The sequence below is a fragment of the Mixophyes fleayi genome, chromosome 5, assembly GCF_038048845.1.
Source record: "Mixophyes fleayi isolate aMixFle1 chromosome 5, aMixFle1.hap1, whole genome shotgun sequence".
Classification (NCBI taxonomy): domain Eukaryota; kingdom Metazoa; phylum Chordata; class Amphibia; order Anura; family Limnodynastidae; genus Mixophyes; species Mixophyes fleayi.
Window position 1 is genome coordinate 23,104,145 of NC_134406.1, and position 23,215 is coordinate 23,127,359.

General features: G+C 40.5%; 1 protein-coding gene across 6 annotated transcripts in view; it reads right to left on the reverse strand.

The window, feature by feature from the left end:
- The window catches only part of AKAP9 (A-kinase anchoring protein 9), a 161,735-nt gene that overhangs the window by 92,558 nt on the left and 45,962 nt on the right, over positions 1–23,215 (reverse strand). For all 6 annotated transcript variants that reach the window (XM_075211837.1, XM_075211836.1, XM_075211833.1 and 3 more), the window contains 8 exons: positions 22,029–22,137; positions 20,035–20,120; positions 18,927–19,020; positions 17,217–17,448; positions 15,171–15,264; positions 12,946–13,287; positions 7,074–7,430; positions 394–618 (listed from right to left, as the gene is read on the reverse strand). In XM_075211837.1, coding sequence (XP_075067938.1) covers positions 394–618; positions 7,074–7,430; positions 12,946–13,287; positions 15,171–15,264; positions 17,217–17,448; positions 18,927–19,020; positions 20,035–20,120; positions 22,029–22,137 — 1,539 coding nt within the window. The remainder of the gene's footprint in view (positions 1–393; positions 619–7,073; positions 7,431–12,945; positions 13,288–15,170; positions 15,265–17,216; positions 17,449–18,926; positions 19,021–20,034; positions 20,121–22,028; positions 22,138–23,215) is intronic.

Consider the following 23,215-nt stretch of genomic DNA (forward strand, 5'->3'; position numbering starts at 1 on the left):
TAAAATATTTAGCTTTATAATTGTTCCAGCCCTCTACATGTGTGAAAGCCTGTTAATTATTGCTCACTAAAATGCAATCTCATTTATTGCAACGCATTTTAGTTCTCCCTCTTATACTCTGAAAAAAAGTGCATTATAAAATGTATTCATTCCATTATCAGTCACCCTATTTAACTTCCCACCGGTATAGCAACGTTTTTGACCTTTCTATATAATGTCTTTGTAATTTTTTCCTGTAAGCCATCAAAGATTTTATTGTTATAATATTTTTTGCTGTATTATTTTAAGCACACAAAAGAATCAAATATAATGACCAACGCAGGATAACTTTCTTACAATGCAAATCTAATGTTCAGAATGAGAGTATTCCTGTGACGGCAGAGTTCCTCCTACCTCTGCTAGTTGTGCCCGGAGCCTGTGCAGCTCGGACAGGAGTTGTTCTTGGTCGTACATCTGTCTCTCCAGCTGAGCTGTATGAGCCAGTCTCAGGGCCTCCGCAGCTTGCTGGTATTCCTGTTCCTGCTTCACCAGTTCTTGTGCCATTTCCTCCACACGCTCCTCATACATATCCCTGAACTTGGCGCTCTCGGCACCCATTGCGACCATTTGGTTGTAGTCCTGCAACATGACAATTATTTCAGGTCATTTCCATCACGTCATTTAGCGACTTCTCAAATTCCATTTACATGTAGAAAAAGCTACCTATCGCTGTCCCCTTATATCTGGCGTTGGAACTCTATAAATATATATTTGGTTGGCTCATTAAAAACATTTAAAATCATATTTCGCTTTAATGTTACCAAACTGTGGTGAAGCACAACTTCCTTATTATTTGAAGATGTTGGGATTTTTTTTACCATTTAGGTTGCAACAAGTTTAATGTATGAACGTTGTTTCATATACAACTGCATTTGACACCACATTTTTCCTTCACCAGTTAAATCACTACTTGCTCTATTGGGGACCCTGTTCCTTCCACTATATAATTTAAAGCCTGTGGATTGCCTCTGTTCTCATCATCATCATCAACAATTGGGAACAAACACAGCAATAATACAATACTGGGAAATACAAACAGACAGAGAGGTAAGAGTGCCCTGCTCGCAAGCTTACAATGAAACACAAGGGCACGTGCTACATCATATTGCACATTGGACCAGCTAGAATGCAAAGGTAAAAAGTATTCAGTGAGCTGTGTGATCAGTCACACAGCAATTGGTCAGAGGGTTGTTGTTTTGAGTTAGCTGTGTAGAAGGTGGTAATAGGGTAATCTAGGGAGATTAAGATGCTGGTTGAGGAATATTATAAACTTGTCTGAAGTGGTGGGTTTTCAGAGAACGCTTGAAGACTAGAGGAAAATCTTACTGTGCGAGGGAGGGAATTCCACAAAGTGGGTGCAGCCCGAAAAAAAGTGCTGTAATCGGGAATGGGAGTATGTGATGAGAGTGGAAGAGAGACGCAGATCTTGTGAAGAGCGGAGGTGTCGAGTTGGGAGATATTTTGAGACAAGTGAAGAGATGTATGTCGGTGCAATTTTGCTGACGGCCTTGTATGTTAGTAGAAAAAATTTATATTGGATTCGTTGAAATACGGGCAACCAATGTAGAGACTGACAGAGTGGCTCAGCAGAGGAAGAACGATTTGCAAGGAAAATCAATCTAGCCGATGTGTAAAAAATAGATTGTAGCGGTTCAAGTCTGATTTTGGGAAGACCAGTAAGGAGGGAATTGCAATAGTCGATGCAGGAGATGATGAGTGCATGAATTAAGGTTTTTGCAGTGTCTTGTGTCAGATATGTGCATATTCTGGAAAAGGTCTTTAGATGTATGTAACATGATTTAGAGTCGATGGAGGGAATAAATGATAGTTGTGAGTCAAGGATTACACCTAGGCAGCGAGCTTGTGGGGTGGGATTTATGGTCATGTTATCAACAGAAATAGAAATGTCAGGCAGGAAGCTTCTGTTTTTGGGTGGAAATATTATTAATTCAGTTTTTGAAAGATTGAGTTTGAGTTGGCGAGAGGACATCCAAGATGAAATGGGAGAAAGACAGTCAGTAACGCGAGACCACACAGATGGTGAAAGATCAGGAGAGGATAGATAGATTTGTGTATCATCCGCATAGAGATGATACTGAAATCCAAAAGGAGCTTATTAGTTTTCCAAGAGAAGTGGTGTAGATAGAGAATAGCAGAGGACCTAGGACTGAGCCTTGTGGTACTCCAACTGATAAAGGAAGTGGAGCAGAGATGGATCCAGAGAAATTAACACTGAAAACGTGATTAGATAGGTAGGATGAGAACCAGGATAGGACAGTGCCTTCAAGACCTAGGGATTGTAGCGTTTGTATGAGGAGAGAGTGGTCAACAGTGTCAAATGCAGCAGAGAGATCCAGGAGAATTAGAAGAGAGTAATGGCCTTCACTTTTTGCTGTGATCAAATCCTTGACAACTTTGGTCAGCGCAGTCTCTGTGGAGTGTTGAGGGCAAAAGCCTAACTGAAGAGGATCCAATAGGTTGTTTGCTGTAAGAAAGTGTGTGAGGCGAGTGTAGGCTATTTTCTCGAGAAGCTTGAAGGGGCATGGGAGCTGAGAGATGAGGCGGTAATTTGAGAGAGAGTTTGGGTCAAAATTTTGTTTTTTTAAGATAGGAGTAATCAATGCATGCTTGAATAGTGATGGAAAAATACCAGTAGAGAGAGATAGATTACAAATTTTAGTTAGAGGTGGAATAAGCACAGGAGACAGGGACCTACCAATTTGTGAGGGAATGGGATCAAGAGGACAGGAGGTAGAGTAGGAAGACAAGAAGAGAGTAGAAACTTCCTCTTCATTTGTGGGATCAAATGAAGAGTGTGTCAGAGGGTGCTACAAAGGAATTGAGCGGATTGCTAGTCGAGGGAGATGATACCATTTCAAGTCTGATCTTATCTATTTTGTCCTTGAAATAGGAAGCAAGATCCTGGGCACTGATGGTAGTCTCAGGGTTTGGGGTGGGAGGATTAAAAAGGCGTTTGAACTTAGAAGCCTGAGCATAGATGAGAGATTGGAAGTATGTTTGTTTTGCAGTGTCCAGAGAATTTCTACAGGAGTGGTAGATACCAGTATATGTGATAAAATCATTAGAAGTACAAGATTTACGCCAGTGACGTTCTGCTTTATGAGAAATGTTTTGTAGAGTTTGTGTTACTTTAGTGTGCCACGGTTGGCAACGAAGTATACGCGGAGTATGTAGGGTCACTGGAGCCACTTGATCAAAGGCAGTTGCTATGGTTTGGTGCAAATGTGGTACTGCCTGATCAGGTGTTGGAGAGAGGTGGAAAACTTTTCAAGATCAACAGAGTTGATATTCCTGCGGTTGTGAGGAGGCTTGGAAGAGTTTGACACTAGGGAGGGTAAAGAACTGGGGGTGAGCGAGTAGCTAATAAGGTGATGATCCGAGAGGGGGAAAGGAGTGGTAAGGAAATAAGAAACTGAGCATAGTCTAGAGAAAACAAGATCGAGACAGTGGCCATTGTGAAGAGTAGCGGATTACATCCACTGGGAGAGGTCAAGTGAGGATCTTGCATCATGACACTGCCCCTGTCATATGCAGTCCTGAGTGGACAGAGTTATTCCTGATAGCATACTGGCCTCAACACCCTATTCTATGTGTTAATTGACATGATTATTGTTCTGCATTTAGAGATTTCTTTGGAACACAGACTGTCTTTTAAACCTAAGCTAGAAACGATCCCTTCAGTTTCCAACAATCATTTGGTTATACTTTATCAACGTTCTATGTTGTGACGAAAAGAGCTTGATATCTCCTCAACCAGCATGTCCCTCATTTCTCACAAAATGTTTACATTTACAACATGTACTTTTCATAGCCCTATTTATGTTCCCCAGCTCACCAGAGTACAAATGCAGTGTCTAATTACATGTGGACATTGTAGCTCATTGTAAATATGTATATTGCTTATTTTATATGGTTGATATTGCGGTGAAGCTGTTATTCATTGTTCTTAAAGTAAAGCCAGGTGGGTTATGGGTAAGGATCAAGTTATATCTGGAGGTGGAAAAGGCCAATTAGTATTGTTTGTCCTCCACAGGACTGGGCCAGACATTCTGTCAGGGGCACAGCAAGGGAGCTACTGTGGAAGGACAGACAGCTCATCTTCACTCTCCCTCCAACCCCCTGATCCAGTACTCACAAATGTTTAATAGAGAGAGAGAGTCAAGGGGATGCCCAGGGAGGGGAAAGCGCTGTGGAAATTTGACCCTGGATATAAGGAACCACTTGAGGGGAGGAAGGTTGTCGATTCCATGAATTGATTCCTGGAAGGTGCAAGGTATGGTGTTGAGTTTGTGTTCTCTACTAGTGGACTACATCTGTAGATCCAGGGGCTTCAAGTCAGGATAGCCAGATGACTAACTTCTTAAGCTAGTGGGGAAAGGGACAGATGATGTGGTAAACCTACCTGGAATTTATTTGCTACTTGTATATAATATTCTACAGTTGTTGTTTTTTTCACAATAAATGTACTGTTGAACTTTTCTAACTGCATTTGCATGAGTGACTATAGAATCCTTAGAAGGTACTGGGTAGGCTTCCCTGGTATAGTAAGACACCCCTGGGTGGCCAGCCAGTGTGAAGTGGGTAGAATTGGGCCACAAAACCTGGTATCCTCACATGTGCAAATAACCGAGTTCATACACCCCAACATACCCGACTGGGGAATCAGGACAGGGGGATTGCCCACATCATGATGGGGGGGGGGGAAGGGCATGTCTAGTGGTTGAGACCAAATTTCATCTCAGTGGCCCTGCTAGGCAGTTGTGGGTGTCAGATTTTATAAAACAGAAACTAAAGTGTGCAATACATGGTCTACGCCAAGCCCCCACCACCAGTTCATAATCCCGACATACTTAAGCTAGGACGGAGCATCGTGAGTAACTCTTCATGTTACTCAGTTCCAGCTGCTGATGTCAGACAATACAGTGGTCGGGAACAAACATATTAAACAGCTGCTGGTAAAAGTACGGTACATACTCTCTGCTGGAGAGTACATCAACCAAACCATACATGTAGGATAGGGGTTATATTTGCAAAATAGAGCATAACCATTACAGTAAATTTATGTATACTAAGCTCTGCAACATTGCTATGTAATATATCATCTTGTCGCAGCAGATAAACATCCACAATTTGATCATTAAATGACAGCTAGGACGCCCAGAATTTTTATAAAGAAAACCCGAGGCATCTTCGGATCAGATGCTTCCTTAGGGTGTAGTATCCAGCCCATGCATTTGGGCCATATATGAAGTCCTCACCTATAGGAAACGTTTAGCAGTTATATGGGGTTTAATTTTGATGCATCACAAGTCCCAATTGTGAAAAACTAAGCATTATTAATTACATTTCAGATGCAAAAAAATGGAATTATCTTGGGATATATACCAATATCAATTGCAACACACAATCATTCATCACTAGACATATAATGACTTAAAAACTTGGAGGAATTCTTGATATACATTCATTTTATTTTATTAAGGATTATCTGACAGCCAAGAAAAACCATTATACTCTCCTTTGCTTTCTCTTGCTCTAAATTTGACCTGAAGTAAAAGCTAGAACTTCCACAATTTCCACCTTTAAGCAATGCAAAGAAAAAATATCCATAAACGATGAATGATCCCAACCAGTTCACTAATAACTGACAGTGGACAAGAACTACACAACATATACATAGAGAAAATAAAAGACTGTCAATATATTATACAATCCTAATTTACCAGCGCATAGTAGAAAGCAAATATAACCAATTTATTGAATAGCACGTGCTACTTACAGCGCAATGCAGTACACCCGGACCACTCTGCTCTCACTGACTGAGAAATACTTTCTGACTATTGCTCACTACCTGAACAAATATTTGACTTTCTTATACCAACAAGACACTTTTCCGACACAATTTACACTTTTTTCCCTAGAATCATGTGCTAATTTAATTGTTCAATCATTTGTGACAACAAATCACTTTGCATTGACAATAAGTTCTGCGGAGGCTACATGAAAAAAGAGACAGTATTTAACTTATGTGCAAAATAGAAAACTAATTTGTACCCCTTGCATTGTAACATGGTTTTGTCCAGGAGACTTAAGTTAGAAATTTCCTGCCTAAGTTCCTTAATGAATCAGGCCCACTGAGTGTAGACATCTAGTGCTGGAGAAAACAGTGCTCTGCGGTGCTCACAATCAGTGAGGGTAAGGATGGAGGACAGCAGTATTTGGGAGGCTTGTCCCCAGATAATGTATATAATGTAGCAGTAAAACAATACATTCCTTTTAAAAAACAGAGAGTTTGTCTTTGGTCCTGAATCAAGCTTCCTCACCCACCTGAGACCCATTTATCATCAACATTTATTTATACAGCGCCAGCAAGTTCTGTAGCGCTGTACAATTGGGAACAAACACAGCAATAAAACAATACTGGGTAATACAGACAGACAGAGAGGTAAGCGGGCCCTGCTCACATGCTTACAATCTATAGAAACATAGAATGACGGCAGATAAGAACCACATGGCCCATCTTATCTGCCCATTGTTTAACCTATGGTAACCTCCAACCCTCTTTGATCGTCAGTTCTTTGTAACGATATCCTTATGACTATCCCAAGCATGTTTAAATTGTTCTACTGTATTACCCTCGACCATCTATGAATCTCAAAATACTTATTTCAGACACATACTGTAGGATAAATAAAAATGGATTTAATCTACTGATCAACACATATTACCTTACAAAAAACCTTAGGTTCTAGTGTTTGTAATTCCTCTATTCCTACACCTGCCCCTCAAACTTACTTGTATACAAATGGTTGTTACAGATTATATACTTCCCCTTCTTTACCCCTCTTCCCTCCCGAGTTAATATAAACTGCCCTGGAGGAATGTTAATTCTATACATCTATTTATTGTAAAAATAATGATGATGGATACATATCGCAGTGTAAAAGTGTGTTTATTTGTTCACTCTCTGTAATAAAAAAAAGTATATATAAAACTGGGGAGTGGGCACTTACCTCTTCTTTTAGGACCACTGTTTTGTCTTTGGATAGAGGCTCTGTTACAAGGCTTACACCATGGCTTTCTGAGGTCATATCTTTGTCATTAGATGTCACTAAGGACTGTACAATAATTACATCTTGCACCTCACTGTCGGACATGTCCTGTAATTGTATATCCCCGCGTAGTTTCCTTTCCTGCATGCCTTGTCTACATTCATGTTGAAGCGTCTGTCCATCCTGGTCAGTGGCCTCAACATCACGGATCCCGCTCTGATGACATTCCCGCTGCCCCGTCGACTCCGCACTCTGCAGGGAGGACAGCCGTGTAAGCTCGCTCTGTTGGGCAAAGGCTATGGTCATCTGAACAATAACCTAAGACGGAAAAAGAAAAGCACAGGATTTACAACCAGATATGGTCATGTGCATATTAAAAAAATAAGGTTAAAGAAAAGAAAAGGAAAAAAAAAAAAAAAAAAAGACCATAGTAATAAGCAGGCACAAATATGTTATGCAAGGAAAACATTGTACGTACTTTCGGAATGATTATATTTTGCAAAATAAAAACACAACTGAACATTGAGACCGATTTAGTTATTTGCTTAGTGTTGATGTTCTAGGATTAAACCTCTTCATTCACAATAGTACCAACCTGCTCTAACCAACCACATATGATAAAAAGAGACGATCCAAAATGCTAAAAGGAACAGTATTATAACATTACAGAAGAAATATGAATTGTTAATAAAATAGCTTAAGTCGACTATATTAATTTTACCCAGAATTTTATATAAGGTGAGGGGCAGCTTTGTGCCATTACCCCCAGAAATAGAAATAGTCAGCTAATTAATCACATTTAGAGCGATTAAACAAGGAATTATGTTTCCGACACTGCTAGAGGGACATAGAGGACTTTCTATGGAGAGTGCTGTGTTTCACTATACAGGTAGGAATTACAGCACATTTACAAAGGAAAGGCTGGATATGGCATTTATATGGTAGACTGGTCAATGATTAAAGAACTAATATAAAGCTCATTTAATAGGGGACAATTCTAAGTAACAAAGCACACAGCAGAAAAGTAACATCATGCTATACACCTATGTCAGATGACAGTATCGCCACTTTACCCACAAGGATAACCATAGACAAGGTATGAAATTAACACACAAAACAGCAAATTAAGAACAATGTTCACCCCCGGTGGCATGTGGACGACAGTTACAGATGGCTACGCTTTACATCAGCTCTGTGCCCCCATATAATCATCTTCCCACAAATTGAAAACAGCTAAAAAATGTGTGAAGGCAGTGGGAAATTACATGGTAGAGACAACGAGTCATCACACCAAGGACAAGGTTGTTTATAAGATCTAAACACTACTATCTCGGTTCAGCTGCTGAACCGAGTGAGTTTAAATTGCTGCCATTGGAGCCGACGGCGGGCCAACAGAGCCGACGGCGGGCCAACAGAGCCGACGGCGGGCCAACAGAGCCGACGGCGGGCCAACAGAGCCGACGGCGGGCCAACAGAGCCGACGGCGGGCCAACAGAGCCGACGGCGGGCCAACAGAGCCGACGGCCATTGCTGCCGCCATCTTACTCCCTTAGTGATCTCCACCTACTTCTTGGTAACAACAGCTGCCACCGAACATGGGGAACAACTGTCCTGGCTCTATTTCCACCAGTGAGAATGGTAGTAAAGAAAAACACCAAGCACCCAGCTACTCTAAACTGGCAGATACCTATAATAGCACCTGTGCAGCTTGAAAGCAAAAGTCTTTTCTACAACCAGAAGAGGGAGGAGGTTCAATCTGAATAAATGCTAAGGGACCGTTATGGTTGCCAGCAGCTGACTGTTTTAAGTTTTCAACAGCGACCAGTTCATGATTGGTGCCTCCACATTCCAACAGTGATGGCACCACCAATAGCGGCACAGAAATGCCAGTCACCAATAGCTGGAGGCCGACAACGCTGCTGCCTTACAGCAGCCATAAGCACTTTCCCCACCAGCAGTTACAATTGTTATTCCACCTCCGTATATATCTTGTGTTCCCTACTCTCTTAGATTGTAAGCTCATTTGGGCATCTTTACCTTCACTTTCATGTCTTTGTTTATATCATTATCCCCTCAATGTACAGCGTGCATAATACGTGACCAATTTATCAATAATGATAATCATTCGTTCTTAATAATGAATGTCATATCATCTACTAGAATGTAATTTAATTTCCTTATGCTCAGAGTTTAGCATGGATGCAGGTATTCAACCTTGGCCATACTCTGGAAGTAATCTAGAATACTTCATATTTGCCTTCACATGGCAAACACAAAAAATATGTGGTATATAACAGAATAAGTTTACACTGCTAAATATTTTCTTGGAAACACTAATGCGAAACTCGCATCAAATGAACCTATATACTTCACAATATAAAAAAATTAGTTTGCGACAGATAGAGACAGATCCTGTTTATAAGGTCATGGTGCGTTGACAACTGTCACCAGGATGCAGTACTCACCTCACTCCCCCTTCTGTACTGACAACAACCAAAGAAAGGAAAAATAACCATGCCTGTAGTTGTGAGAGAACACAAAGAGCGTGTTGAGCGTACAGCTCCGCTGCCTAAAGTCATTTTTTGGAATATTAGAGTCAAAGCACATTTAATAGGCTCTAAGAACGCACGTTAAACAATTTAAAATAAAGGCCTGGTGTACAGAGCCTAAGTCATATGACACAAGAGGACTAAGATAAGCAGCCACTGCTCCTTAATGAATCTAGCCCTTAAAGCGAGGGTGTATAATTTAAGATCCACTGGCTGCAATATGCTGTACACAGCACTGTATGGTATTTGTGCACTGCTGTACTGCAGCATATGTGTGGAACACTGCTGTACTGCAGCATATGTGTGGAACACTGCTGTACTGCAGCATATGTGTGGAACACTGCTGTACTGCAGCATATGTGTGGAACACTGCTGTACTGCAGCATATGTGTGGAACACTGCTGTACTGCAGCATATGTGTGGAACACTGCTGTACTGCAGCATATGCGGGACACTGCTGTACTGCAGCATATGCGGAACACTGCTGTACTGCAGCATATGTGGAACACTGCTGTACTGCAGCATATGTGTGGAACACTGCTGTACTGCAGCATATGTGTGGAACACTGCTGTACTGCAGCATATGTGTGGAACACTGCTGTACTGCAGCATATGTGTGGAACACTGCTGTACTGCAGCATATGTGTGGAACACTGCTGTACTGCAGCATATGTGTGGAACACTGCTGTACTGCAGCATATGTGTGGAACACTGCTGTACTGCAGCATATGTGTGGAACACTGCTGTACTGCAGCATATGTGTGGAACACTGCTGTACTGCAGCATATGTGGAACACTGCTATACTGCAGCATATGTGGAACACTGCTATACTGCAGCATTTCGGGTTCTTTACAGTAGAAATGCAAGTTCATTTTATGATTTATATGGGAGAAGCATTAGGGACCTTCAGTAATGGCACAGTGTTACCACGGGGGAGCAAAGAGAAAATTAAGCTTAATAAGTAATTGGGATAGCAATGTATGGGGGGAGGTTAGTGGTACATTAGGGTAAATTTGTTGGAGGGAATGGAAGGTACATTACAAAACTAACAAAATAAAATCAAGACATTAATCACGTTCCATGATCTTGCCAAACCACACCCAGATGTACCCAAAGCATGCCCACTTACTCACAAGGCCACACCCATTTTGGGGGTTGTGAATTGGAACATTTATTGAAGCCCGAGGTGTGTGCTCCAAATTACCCAGTGCAGTCTGTGACTGTGCTGGGGGCTTGGGTCCCAAAAGAGAAAAGGCCCATTCCTCCCCATCCCCCAGGAGCCAGAAGGCCCCAGAGAGGGAAAAGGGTCTTCAGGCCCTCCTTTACCGGAACTAGGCAGGATCCATGACATCCCCGATCTCCGGAGCCAAAAGGCCCCTTAGGAAGCAAGGGTCTACGGGACCACCTCCACCACAAGCTCAAGCAGGCCCCTTTCCCTAGGGGAACTGGTTCTTGAGCCTTCGATGACTTGGAGAGAGGGTCGCCCATAAGAGTCTATACCCAAACCCCTCAAAAGAACGTGGTACACAAAAACAAACGAGAAACATAAAAAAGTGCTTGTTTCCATATAAACAAATCGGTGCCAGTAGGCCCCAGCCCAATGGGTTTGAGAACAGGAACAATCTCACCAAAATAGGGACTGTTGGCAAGTGTGTATTAAGGATAATGTGGGGAGCATAAGGAAACATAATTATTGCTGGCATTGTTCTAGTTATAGTGTTACAGTTTTAATAGGAAATATCAGGGGAAACACAATAACAAAACGAGTAGTGCTTATATATAACTAATAAATTGGCACACAATGAATAAAGAAATTGTAATTTAAAAAGTGAGAATGCCCCAAACATTTGCTGTGGCATGTAAAATGGAGTCATACATTATCGCTCCTCGTCATTCAGGAAAGGTCCCGAGCTCTGCCATACTACCTATATGAAGCTCATTAATAAAAGTAATCATGATAGCTAAGCCTTGAAACCCAACTCCAGCCCAGTAATGTCTGCTGCTGGGACAATGAAACCAGATCTGGCTGTCAAACCAAAGGGCATGGTTATGTCTGACTGGGCCCTGACCTCAGGAGAACAATATAACAGGGGAGAAAGTAAAAGAGCCTCTATTCATCCTCTGGATATTAGAGAACGTATGACTAAATATACACTGAAATACGTAAATGCCAGTATATCAAATAAAACCAGTACAAGCTGAGTTTCCAGTTATCACAAAATCCTGGGGGGTATATTTACTAAACTGCGGGTTTAAAAAAGTGGAGATGTTGTCTGTAGCAACCAATCAGATTCTAGCTGTCATTTTGTAGAATGTACTAAATAAATGATAACTAGAATCTGATTGGTTGCTATAGGCAACATCTCCACTTTCTCAAACCCGCGGTTTAGTAAATATACCCACTGGTCTTCAACATGACTGACAGAAACGGTTTCATTACTGACTTTTTTATTTCTTATTCTACCCCAAAAAAATAATATTTTTTTTTATGGACATATATAAGAGTTTCTTTTGGTAACATATTAAAACAAAAAATACAGCTTCATTTTACATTCATTCACCAGGTAAGACCAGAAAAAAAAATGTAACTACTGCGTATTTTCTTCTGGGGTCACCTTTATATATTCTGAAGATGGTAAACCTAGACGAATACATTTTATTTTCTAAGTATAGGAATGCCAAATAAGTGTACTTTTATACAGAGAAATATGGACATTTTTCTTAGTTTTTTTCCCTGTACAAATTGTATTTAGTTTTTTTTTGTTTTTTTTTTAAAAACAATCATTTAACTACTTAGATTTCCTGTGATGACGATATACCATTCAGGTGCTGTTGCTCTGTGCAAACAGCATTCAGACTGAACCAGTCTTGAGGGACTGAATGAAACAGTCCCTGGCAGGGCGCCTGACGCCGCCGGCAGTGGCTAGGGAGATGGGGATTTGCGCAGCATGGCACCTCCAGGTATAATGTACGAAAGCCAAAAAAAACAAACATTTTTTCAAATATGAGAGCTGTCATTTTTGTTTTTAATTTTAATGCTCTACCGCTAGTTTTTCAGCAAAGGAGAGATGGGAACATGGAGCACTGATCAGTGGAGGAATGTTCAGTTGGCTGGAGGGCATGCTGGGACATATAGTTCTACAACAGCAAAAAAGTGCTGGGAGAAAAGGGTGTTGTACTAGGATGTAAAAATCTAAAGGATTGCACATTAGGTTAACATTATAACATTATAATTATTCAAGCCTGAAAACTGGAAATCTGTAGGAAAAAAACATGGACTCACTCGTGCGATTTCTTCTTCAATTTTCTCATGGTAGCGTTCCTCTAATAACCGATTTAAGTCCACGGGACTCTTTTCCTCTATCTGAAAACTGCCACTGAGAAGGTCTTGCTTGGCGCTGGTCAGCTGGGCGACCTCCTGCTTCAGAGCAGAGTTCTCACTCTTCTGTTTCTGTGTCAGATCCGCTCTCAGTTGACTCAGCTCTGCTTCGTGCTGCTTCTTCAGAGCTCCGACTTCTTCTACGTACTTTGCAAACAGCGCCTGTCTCAGGGTTTGCAATTGATGATAAATTGGACCGCCGGGCATCCTTACAGAATGATCCCCCATTGGCGCTACCTCATCTGTCTGTAGTGAATAGACAAAGAATAAAAATCATCAACATTTTCAACAATCATTATTCTTGAAGAAATCCATTATCAATCATCTTAAGCAAATACTAAATGCACATATATATATCTCTATTATGTGTGTGTATATATATATATATATATATATATATATATATATATATATATATATATATATATATATATATATATATATATATATATATATATATACACACACACACACACACACACACAAGTTAACCCGTGCATGATACTCATGCATTCTAGTCAAATCAAGCTACTTAAGGTGTTAACAAGGTTCTTGTCATGCATTTGGGGCTAGGCCAGGCCTGCTCAGGAGAAGAGCGTTACTTCCCGACGTAAGCGCCCTTTTTTAACGTGGTTTTGTCCACATGTCACCACCTCATCATTCTTCTCCATCACCTCATCCTTCATCTTCATCGCCACATCCTTAATCTCCATCGTCTTACTGTTCTAAAACCTCTCGATACACAACGTTTCTGCTAAACACCTTATCGCTGTGCTCAATCAGTCTTCCTCGAAGGGCAGTATTCATAACCTGCACTTTCACATCACTGCTTCCCCGTACTCGTGAAAATGCAACATACAATTGTCCATGACCAAACACAGGCTCTGGTAAATAAATACCCACACGGTCAAGAGTTTGAGCCCTCAACTGGTAAATGTAGCCTTTACTACCCCTCCCTCGGGGTGAAGGGGGGATGATGGAAGTTAACGGACTTCACCATTATAATTATAATTTTGTCAAATAATGTCAGTATACCAAATTTCAGGTCAATTGGATGAGCCCTTTCTGAGAAAATAGTTTTTTCCACACACACACTAACACACGCCACTAGGCTTATATACATTAGATATATATCTATATATCTATCTATATATCTCTATATATCTATCTATTTATCTATATATATTTAAAAAAAAAAAGGGCGTGCTGATTATTAAGGTTTCCCTGCTTTTCCATTGGCTGACAATTATTTTGGCAATCAAGCAGCCAACTGCAGCTTTGGAGCAAGTAACATTATTCCTGTCCTGCACAACCTTATCAAATTTGGGTGAAAATACTAAATAATCCAATACAGACTCGTATCTTCTATCAGTCACAGATACAGATACATAAGTTTTCATAAACATAGCAGAAAAAAATATTTCACAGGTACTTCAAATGTTGAAGGCTGTCTTCATAATATCTTTATTTCAAATATCTTCAATTCTGGTAATGTCCTTACATACATAGGTTGTATCTATCTTATATATTAAAGCAAAATGTATACTTAGATGTAGCCTTTTTTCATATCTGGAATAAATTATTTAATTATATAAATTATCAAAACATCTGTTTGAATGTTAAAAAACTGTAGTTTGCTGATTTTTACAATATAAGAATCAAATACAGCAAAACACAGACATGATAATCATATTCCAATACTTTCTTCAGTAAAAACAAACAACATTTCTTTCCAAATATTTCTGCAAAATGGTCAAACGCACTTTTTGTAGGTGTATTTTGAGTCTGCAATTAGCAAAGTGTGCCAACAATAAGTCAATTACAAAGGGAGATTTTGATTTGCAGCAAGTTAACTCCAAGACAAAAACACAACATGTATTAATTACTTACCATCAATTAATAAACATGCGAAAGCTGAAAGTCAGTTAAACACTTGGTGGTTCCAATATACAATAAAGTAAAAACTCCATGAGTAAAGTAAGATAAAGCGTGCAGGACAGACAGCGATCATTCTCAGTACAGGGTTCCTGCATGTATTGCTGGGTCTGTTACCAAACCAACACAGGGCAGGGGTGTGTACATCAATATACTGCACAAACAAAGACTGATATCAAACACACATTATTTACCTTTACCAGATCAGGAACTGATGCAGAAACGCTCTGGAATATGGCAGCTTCCTGTAACCCGAGCTCCACTCCTGGTTCATGATCACAAAGCTCCCTAACGTTCCAAACCACCCCCCAAAAAACAGGGTCAGTATAGATGTAAGACACACATGAAATTTGACTTCAAAACAATCTAGTCTTTATAACTCTACTGGCTGATTAGTTGGAAGTTTTTGCGGGTCGTGTTTTTTTACTATGATATTTGTCACTGGAGGGAACCTGTCACTAGTGGGTGCAGTGGATTCTGAGCAGAGCCAATATTGATGAGACAGTAGCTTATCACGTCAGCAGAAACCAGCGACTCCTCTGTGATATCACAGCTTCCTTGTGAACGGATAGACTGAATTCTGATAACTACTGATTCAGCACAAAATATGGCTGTCTCCACTATGTGAAGGTGAAAGGATCACTTTAATTTCACCTTGGACAATCAAACTATGGAACCTCAACCTAAATGCTAATACAAACCGAAAAATACAGAGAATTTATATTTTCATTGCATTATGATGTATAACTGTATATCCTACTAAATATTCTTAAATAAACCAAATTTATAATAAGAATGTCTATAGACGTGCTGTGCTAGACTTTCATGGTGTGATCTGTATATATCTTATATACCTATATATAGTGGAAGTGGGGTTGTATATGGTGGTATGACGTACCGCCACTTCTAACATTCCATTCACTTCCATTCCCATTAAATTTTTCATACCGCTGCTGCTAAATTTCTACTTTGACCACTGCCTATATGCTCACAAACATGATGCCAACGATAGAATGAGGACTCCTTCCGGTGAAAGTGCTTTGTAGCACAGAAACGCGTCAAGGTTCCCCATCATTCATCTTTTTGTGACCATAGTTCATTATTCTGTGTTTATCGACATTGGAGGGGATCCAATCTATTTGTATCACTACGACTGGGCTAATCATCTACAGCGATTGCAGGACCTTTCATACAGGTAGAAGTCTATCAGTCGAGGACGCTGTAATTCACCTTCATTTAGTGTTCTGCTGGCGGAGTCCTATTAGAGGGACTCCTCATAGCCGGATGCCTGCCAAAGCTTCCTCTGCCTAGATCTCCTGCTGCTGTTCATGCGTGTGCTTCCCTGCCTCTCATGCTGTCACACGCCACGGCCGCTCGAGACGCTGGCAGCATTTGCCCTATAAGACTATCCACTGAGCTGATTCATCAGTAATTATCTTCAAATCATCCACGTCACTACAAATCATTTATTATACACTGCAGTGTTTTCTTTGGTCTCTTTTCATTCCGCATCTCAATATCACTGTGAGTAGTCGTTTTCATGCCGACACAGAAATTATTCTTTTCTTACAACCAACAGAACAAATTTCTCAGTAAAATCTGAATCATTTTTGTCTTTTTATCATGACATTGGGACTCGTTTATGTGAACATTTGAATTTCCTATTACAGATGTCAACTATTCCATCTGACATCATTGCATTTTCATCTATCAATTTATGGTGTATTGTTATGTTTTTTTATACATTGCCAATTCATTTTAATTAGTGGTCATATATCTGTGGGGTTTTTTTTGCGCAATAAATGTAATGACATGTTTTATATATGAGAATGCGACTTCTTTATGTATTATTTGTAAGATTTTAGCGCAGACACACTTTTTTCATATTGAGAGAATGAGGACAACTACTAGGAAGGGCCGGATGTAGGATGGAAAATGCAGATTATAATTACAGGACTATTCAATATTTATACTGTCATTTTCCATGTATGTTTCTTCCCTGCTTATTTTCATTAAAACATTTTATAATAGAAAACAGTTTCATATCACAATCCATTATAATAAAGTTTACTGTACAAATAAAGTGAATACAGGATTTGGGTCTCACAGTTGTTGCCAAGTCTGACGTGCCCTCTACAAATGTGCCAACTGTGCCACTAATCGCCCCGGAGTACACAGAATGTTCTCCTTATCCTGAGAAGTTTGCTTCCTGATTATAAAGCAGCACCTCTACAGCCTACCTGAACTCCACGGAGCCCACGGTGACATTCTGATACTGCTCCTGCAGGTGGATGATCTCTGTGGAAAATCGGTCTTCATTTTCCTTCAGCTGTTGCAGGAAATAGGATCGCAGGTGCTCAATTTCCTCAGAGTGCCGGTCTTCCAGCTGTGCTCTCTGCTGGCTAAACTCAGATTTCAGTTTCTCAGCTTCCTCTGATGGCGGTTCTGGGACAATCAAAACTTCCTGGACATCTAAAGAGAGCAGAATCACTGCGTGAGGCCGTGTAGAGAGGACATTATGGTGGTGGAGAGCCTAACATTAAACCATGGGTGATACTTACATAGTAGTGAATGTTAGCTAGCACTATTAATCTAAAAATGAACATTGGATACATATTGAATGTGAGTGGCACATATGCAGGTAATAAAATAGCCTGACCAAAAAAAGTCACTCCTGTGGGATCAATGTCAAAGTACAGATAGTACAACAAATTAATTCACCATGTCCAATCCAATCCCTCAAGACCCCCCCCCCCCCCCTCCCAATAACAGGGCTGTGTTGGAATGATCTCCGACAGCCCTGCCTTTTCTGAGATATTCAACCAAATAACATCTCATGAAGGGTACATTCCGGGGGAGCAGAAAGGAGTTTCAGCGCGGTCTACACCTCTTGTGTGTAGAGAGCAGACTGCTCCACCGCTGCAGCAGATCACTGTTTACTCATGCTTATCACGTATTGGGGGAGGAGGGCTCCTCATTGCTCACTGGGGGGATGGGGATGCTTACTGCTCCCTGGGTGGGGGAGGGGGTAATCCTTGCTGCTCGTTGGGGGGGGGAAGGGGTGCTTTTGGTCCTTACTGCTCATTGGGGGTAGGAGGGGGGAATCCTTACTGCTCATTGGGGGGAGGTGGGGGGAATCCTTACTGCTCATTGGGGGGAGAGGGGGGAATCCTTACTGCTCATTAGGGGGAGAGGGGGGAATCCTTACTGCTCATTGGGGGGAGAGGGGGGAATCCTTACTGCTCATTAGGGGGAGAGGGGGAATCCTTACTGCTCATTGGGGGGAGAGGGGGAATCCTTACTGCTCATTGGGGGGAGAGGGGGAATCCTTACTGTTTATTGGGGGGAGAGGGGGGAATCCTTACTGCTCATTGGGGGGAGAGGGGGGAATCCTTACTGCTCATTGGGGGGAGAGGGGGGAATCCTTACTGCTCATTGGGGGGAGAGGGGGGAATCCTTACTGCTCATTAGGGGGAGAGGGGGGAATCCTTACTGCTCATTGGGGGGAGAGGGGGAATCCTTACTGTTTATTGGGGGGAGAGGGGGGAATCCTTACTGCTCATTGGGGGGAGAGGGGGGAATCCTTACTGCTCATTGGGGGGAGAGGGGGGAATCCTTAATGCTCACTGGGGTGGGAATGCTTACTGCTCACTGGGGTTGGAATCTTATTACTCATTAGTGTATGATGGGTTCATCTGTAAAATGTAGTCATCATCCCCAATTTATATAGCGCCAACAGATTCCGAAGCACTGTACAATTGTAGATGTATATTCTCTACATAGTCTACATTCTCTACTTTGTCAAATGTGTTATCAAATGTATTCCTGCTACAGCTTTCACTTGCAAGTTTCCCCAGAACTCTGTGTTACTTTTGATATTCAATTCCATCTCCCCTGCTGTATATAAAACACTGCTACAGCGATATGTGTTCTGTGTCTTGTGCATTTACCTGACTGGCTCAGTGCGGAGGTCTGAGAATCAATTACAATCTGTCTCACCCCAGTGATGTCTGGTTCTTCTTTATTACCTTCCAGATCCCCTGTCTGCAAAAACAGACAATATAAAACAGACACAAATAAAAGTCTGAACATCAGCAATAAAAGAGCTACATGTTTATTTCAAGTGCTCTATTATATATTCCAACAGGAAGCCAGCACTGGAAAGAACATCCAACTGGTATGTCAACAGAAATTTGAATTTCACTTTCCTTTTATTAATTATGAATAGTAAACAATGTGACCAGCTGTGTACAGATGGATTTGCATATGACTGTCCATCATCCTGCCAATTGTTTTAAAGGTCTCCTGTCACCCACGCAGCCTGTTTGTTTGTTTTTTAACTGGACGTATGTTTAGGAGAATGAGGCCTATTAATTCACCAGGAGCTAATGACATCACAGAGGAAGAAATAAGCCTCATATCCTAGTTAACTGACAGCTGACAATATGGTTGCTTCCACCAAGTGTATTTAAGCAATATTTGCGACCAGATGGTCAGGTAATACACTAAGTCTAGATATCTCCAATATCTGTTTAAACCCACGTTTTTTTTAGTTTCTTTGAGACTTTTGTTCATTCACTTTAGGAATTATTTTTGATAATACTGTTTAAAATTAGATTTATTTAAACAGTATATCTAGGAAACAAGGTTTTTCTAATCACTTAAATCCCAGTATTTCATTTTACACAGATTATCTGCGCTATAATTATATTTTACACACAGTCAATTTTAAAGCCAAAATAGGAATGAACTAAATATGGGCAATTAGATCGATGTGCATTGCTAATCAGATGATCATTTTTATTAAGACTGGAAGCAATCAGACAGGATGGACAAGCTGATCAGCCAATAACAATCATCTGTGCATTTACAATTTTACATGACCATGTCAGATCCGGTCTTCAGACAGACTGGTTGGTGCCAAATCTGCCGTATACCTGGTCGTTCGGGACCCTAGTACGGCTAACTGACAATACAACCAACATATGAAAAGCATCAGGTATTCCCAGACTTTCTGACAAACCATAAATATGAATTATATGACAAAACCATCCGTACCTTTTCCATACAACTGGAAATATTTCTCATTTGTTTATATTCGTTCAAAAACCTCTCCAGAAGTATCGTCAGGTTTGTATGTAGAGCTGTAATAAGACACAATGCAATATTTAGCAGGTAATAATGCTGCTCTCTCCGCAGCGTCCGGGGGGATCAACAGAAGTGCTGTCACCCTGCTTAAGAAATAAAGTACTATTATGGGTAAATGGAGGGAATTAGACTAAAAACTCCAATCCTAATAAGTAATGTTCATTGTACAAACAAATGTTTAGCGAATAATGTGATCATATAACAAGGGAAATATATAGGATGACAACCGTAGCAATAAACCAGAGAGGGAGCACTCATTAACAGCTCTGGGCACTGATTTTGCACATGACTGAACAAACTCAAATATATTCTTGGGTAACAGGCACAATACAATGGATAGATTAATAATAGAAAGATGTCCGGAGAGTGTGGTAATTGTTGCCATTGTCACCTATTTCTCTAAAGCAGCAATCCACTCATTACTTAATATACAGCTATAGCTTTCTACTTGTGAAAACATCCAAGCGAGTGCTGTTTTGGCTAGTAGATAATAAATCCATTAACGGGAAGTTATCACGTGTTCCTTTATTAAATGTGATCTTCCACAGAAAGTAATAGGGTCCTATGTACTGCTCCTAATTGCAGCTGACTGTAAACCATGACAACACATGGTCCTATAACTGGAAGAGAGACAGATTGCGGAATAGAGTAGCACAACAGGATCACTGGTGACAAACTCACAAAACATGTGTATATCTATAATATAAAAGCCTAGTGGCGTGTGTTAGTCTGTGTGAAAAAAAAAAAACAAGCAGCAGCGCCACCTGCTGGACAGAGTTATACACTGACCTACTAAATTCTTAGTGTGTGTGGAAAAAAAAAACTCAGAAAGGGCTGAAATTTGGTATACTAAGATGTTTTTAATTTGTTAATTTAATTGTTAAAAGTATTTATAAAGATTTTAAAAAAATATATATATATTTCTTGAAGGAGAAGTGACAGTTGGGAGTGGTTGGTGGTTGCCGGGGGTGACAGTTGGGAGTTGTTGGTGGTTGCCGGGGGTGACAGTGGGGAGTGGTTGGTGGTTGCCGGGGCTGACAGAGCGAGAGGAGTGTGATACTCAGGACCACTGAGAGAGATCCCTGTGTCTGGATAGACATCTGGATAGATGTGGCGATAAAGATGAAGGATGAGGTGATGGAGAAAAATGATGAGGTGGCGACATGTGGACAAAACCACGTTAAAAAAGGGCGCTTAAGTCGGGAAGTAACGCTCTTCCCCTGAGGAGGCCTGGGCTAGGCCCAAATGCATGACAAGAACCTTTTTAACACCTTAAGTAGCTTGATTTGACTAGAATGCATGAGTATCAAGCACGGGTTAACTTGTGTATATGTATATATATATATATATATATATATATATATATATATATATATATATATATATATATATATATACTGAGGGCACTTTGTGCTGTTCCACCAGCCCAAGACTTAATTCTGTAGAAACCAGCAGCGGATAGTTTAAAAGCTTTGCGTTCCCTCAAAGTTTTACAACGGAACCACTTGTTTCACCAGGAAATGTCATTCCCAATGGAGGGAATTTCCTCACAAAGATGGAATTACCTTAACCAGTCAATAAACCTTTTGCCAAGGATAACCCCAGACTCTGTTTGTCATTTTCGTGAGTATTTTGCCCACAGTTCGTATCGCCCGCTGAGGCTGTGGCGCTGCATTATTCTGCACTTCTCCTCTTGTCCGGTTTCTCTTCGTAAACCATGTGACTGGGCGGATAGGCAATTGCCTTAAAAAGCTTCACATTAAAAACCACTTACATTTCTTGAATACCACCAATTAGCAATATTCTGTATCTCATAGATGAGTGTAAAGTCCTGATTATTCTAATCACATAAACCTCATTCTTACAGCACACAGTGTGGTCAGACCACCAAACTACAGCATTACTTTGTACTGCAGATCTGTGATGTTCTAAAGATGCCATGTGGGTAACATCATCCAACATCTCTGTTCCCTCCGTCTTATCCTCCTTATCCGTCTGTCTCCCAAGAAGAACCTGGTTAAAGAGTGGAAACACGATTTTGTCATTTTGAAATAACTGACTGAAGATAACTTTTAAAGTGAACCTGGCTTTAGAACACAAAGTTTTACCTAGTTGACTGATTAAAATCCTATTTATTAGAATTTATTTCTTTAAAAATGTTCAGTAAAAGATATTGGTCTTAAGTCATTCTATACGGACAACCTCGTTTATCTGCATAGGTACATGTATCTTTACTTTTCCCTCTACAAACCAATGCATTACAAACCATCTATTTATTAAGAACATGTAAAGCGAAAAACATACAAGCTAGGTATCAATAAGCATTATTTCAGTATAATGTTCCTTTAAAATAAGAATTGTAATTAAAAGTGCACCCATCCCCTATTGTGCAGGCAGTCTTTTTTGGATCAATATCCTATGCATATATTATACAATACTAATACTTCAGAGTATTCAGTGTGATCACTAATGTCTGACTCCTAGTGAATGGACAAGCTGCATTCTCATGAAATTGGTTCAGTCTACAAGACTACGATAGAACTCATTTATTAACATTGTATTTCAGTGCAAAATAGCATTGGACTGCGGCAACCAATGAGCATTAAGCTTTTCTCTCTCCAGTGTAAGTTAGAAAATGAAAGCAAGGTCACGATGTGTAAAGTCATGAATGCAGCACAGTCTTTGACGACTGACTGTGATCCTGGTTGAACCTCCCTCCTCTTACTGCCTCCATGCCACCCCCCCCCCCCTCCTTTCTGTTCCTGTCCATTCTTCTCATATGCTCATCTCCCTGACGGCGTTTGTTGTAGGACGCCACCTGCTGGGCAGCATAGCTATTACCCCCTTTGGTCAGTTTACCACGTACTGATGTGCAGGATGCTTTACTATTCTGTGTTATGAAAATTTCTTTGATATGTTGGAGCATACCCATTGTTTTGTACTGGAATCATACATTATTCTATGTAATAGGTGTTTTTTTCTTTGTTTTCTTTCTTTGCATAGTTTGAAAATGTAAATAAATAAATAAAAGAAAATGAAAGCAAGTGTCTGATTGGTTGCTGGTTTAATGGAAATGTTGCACCTATATGCG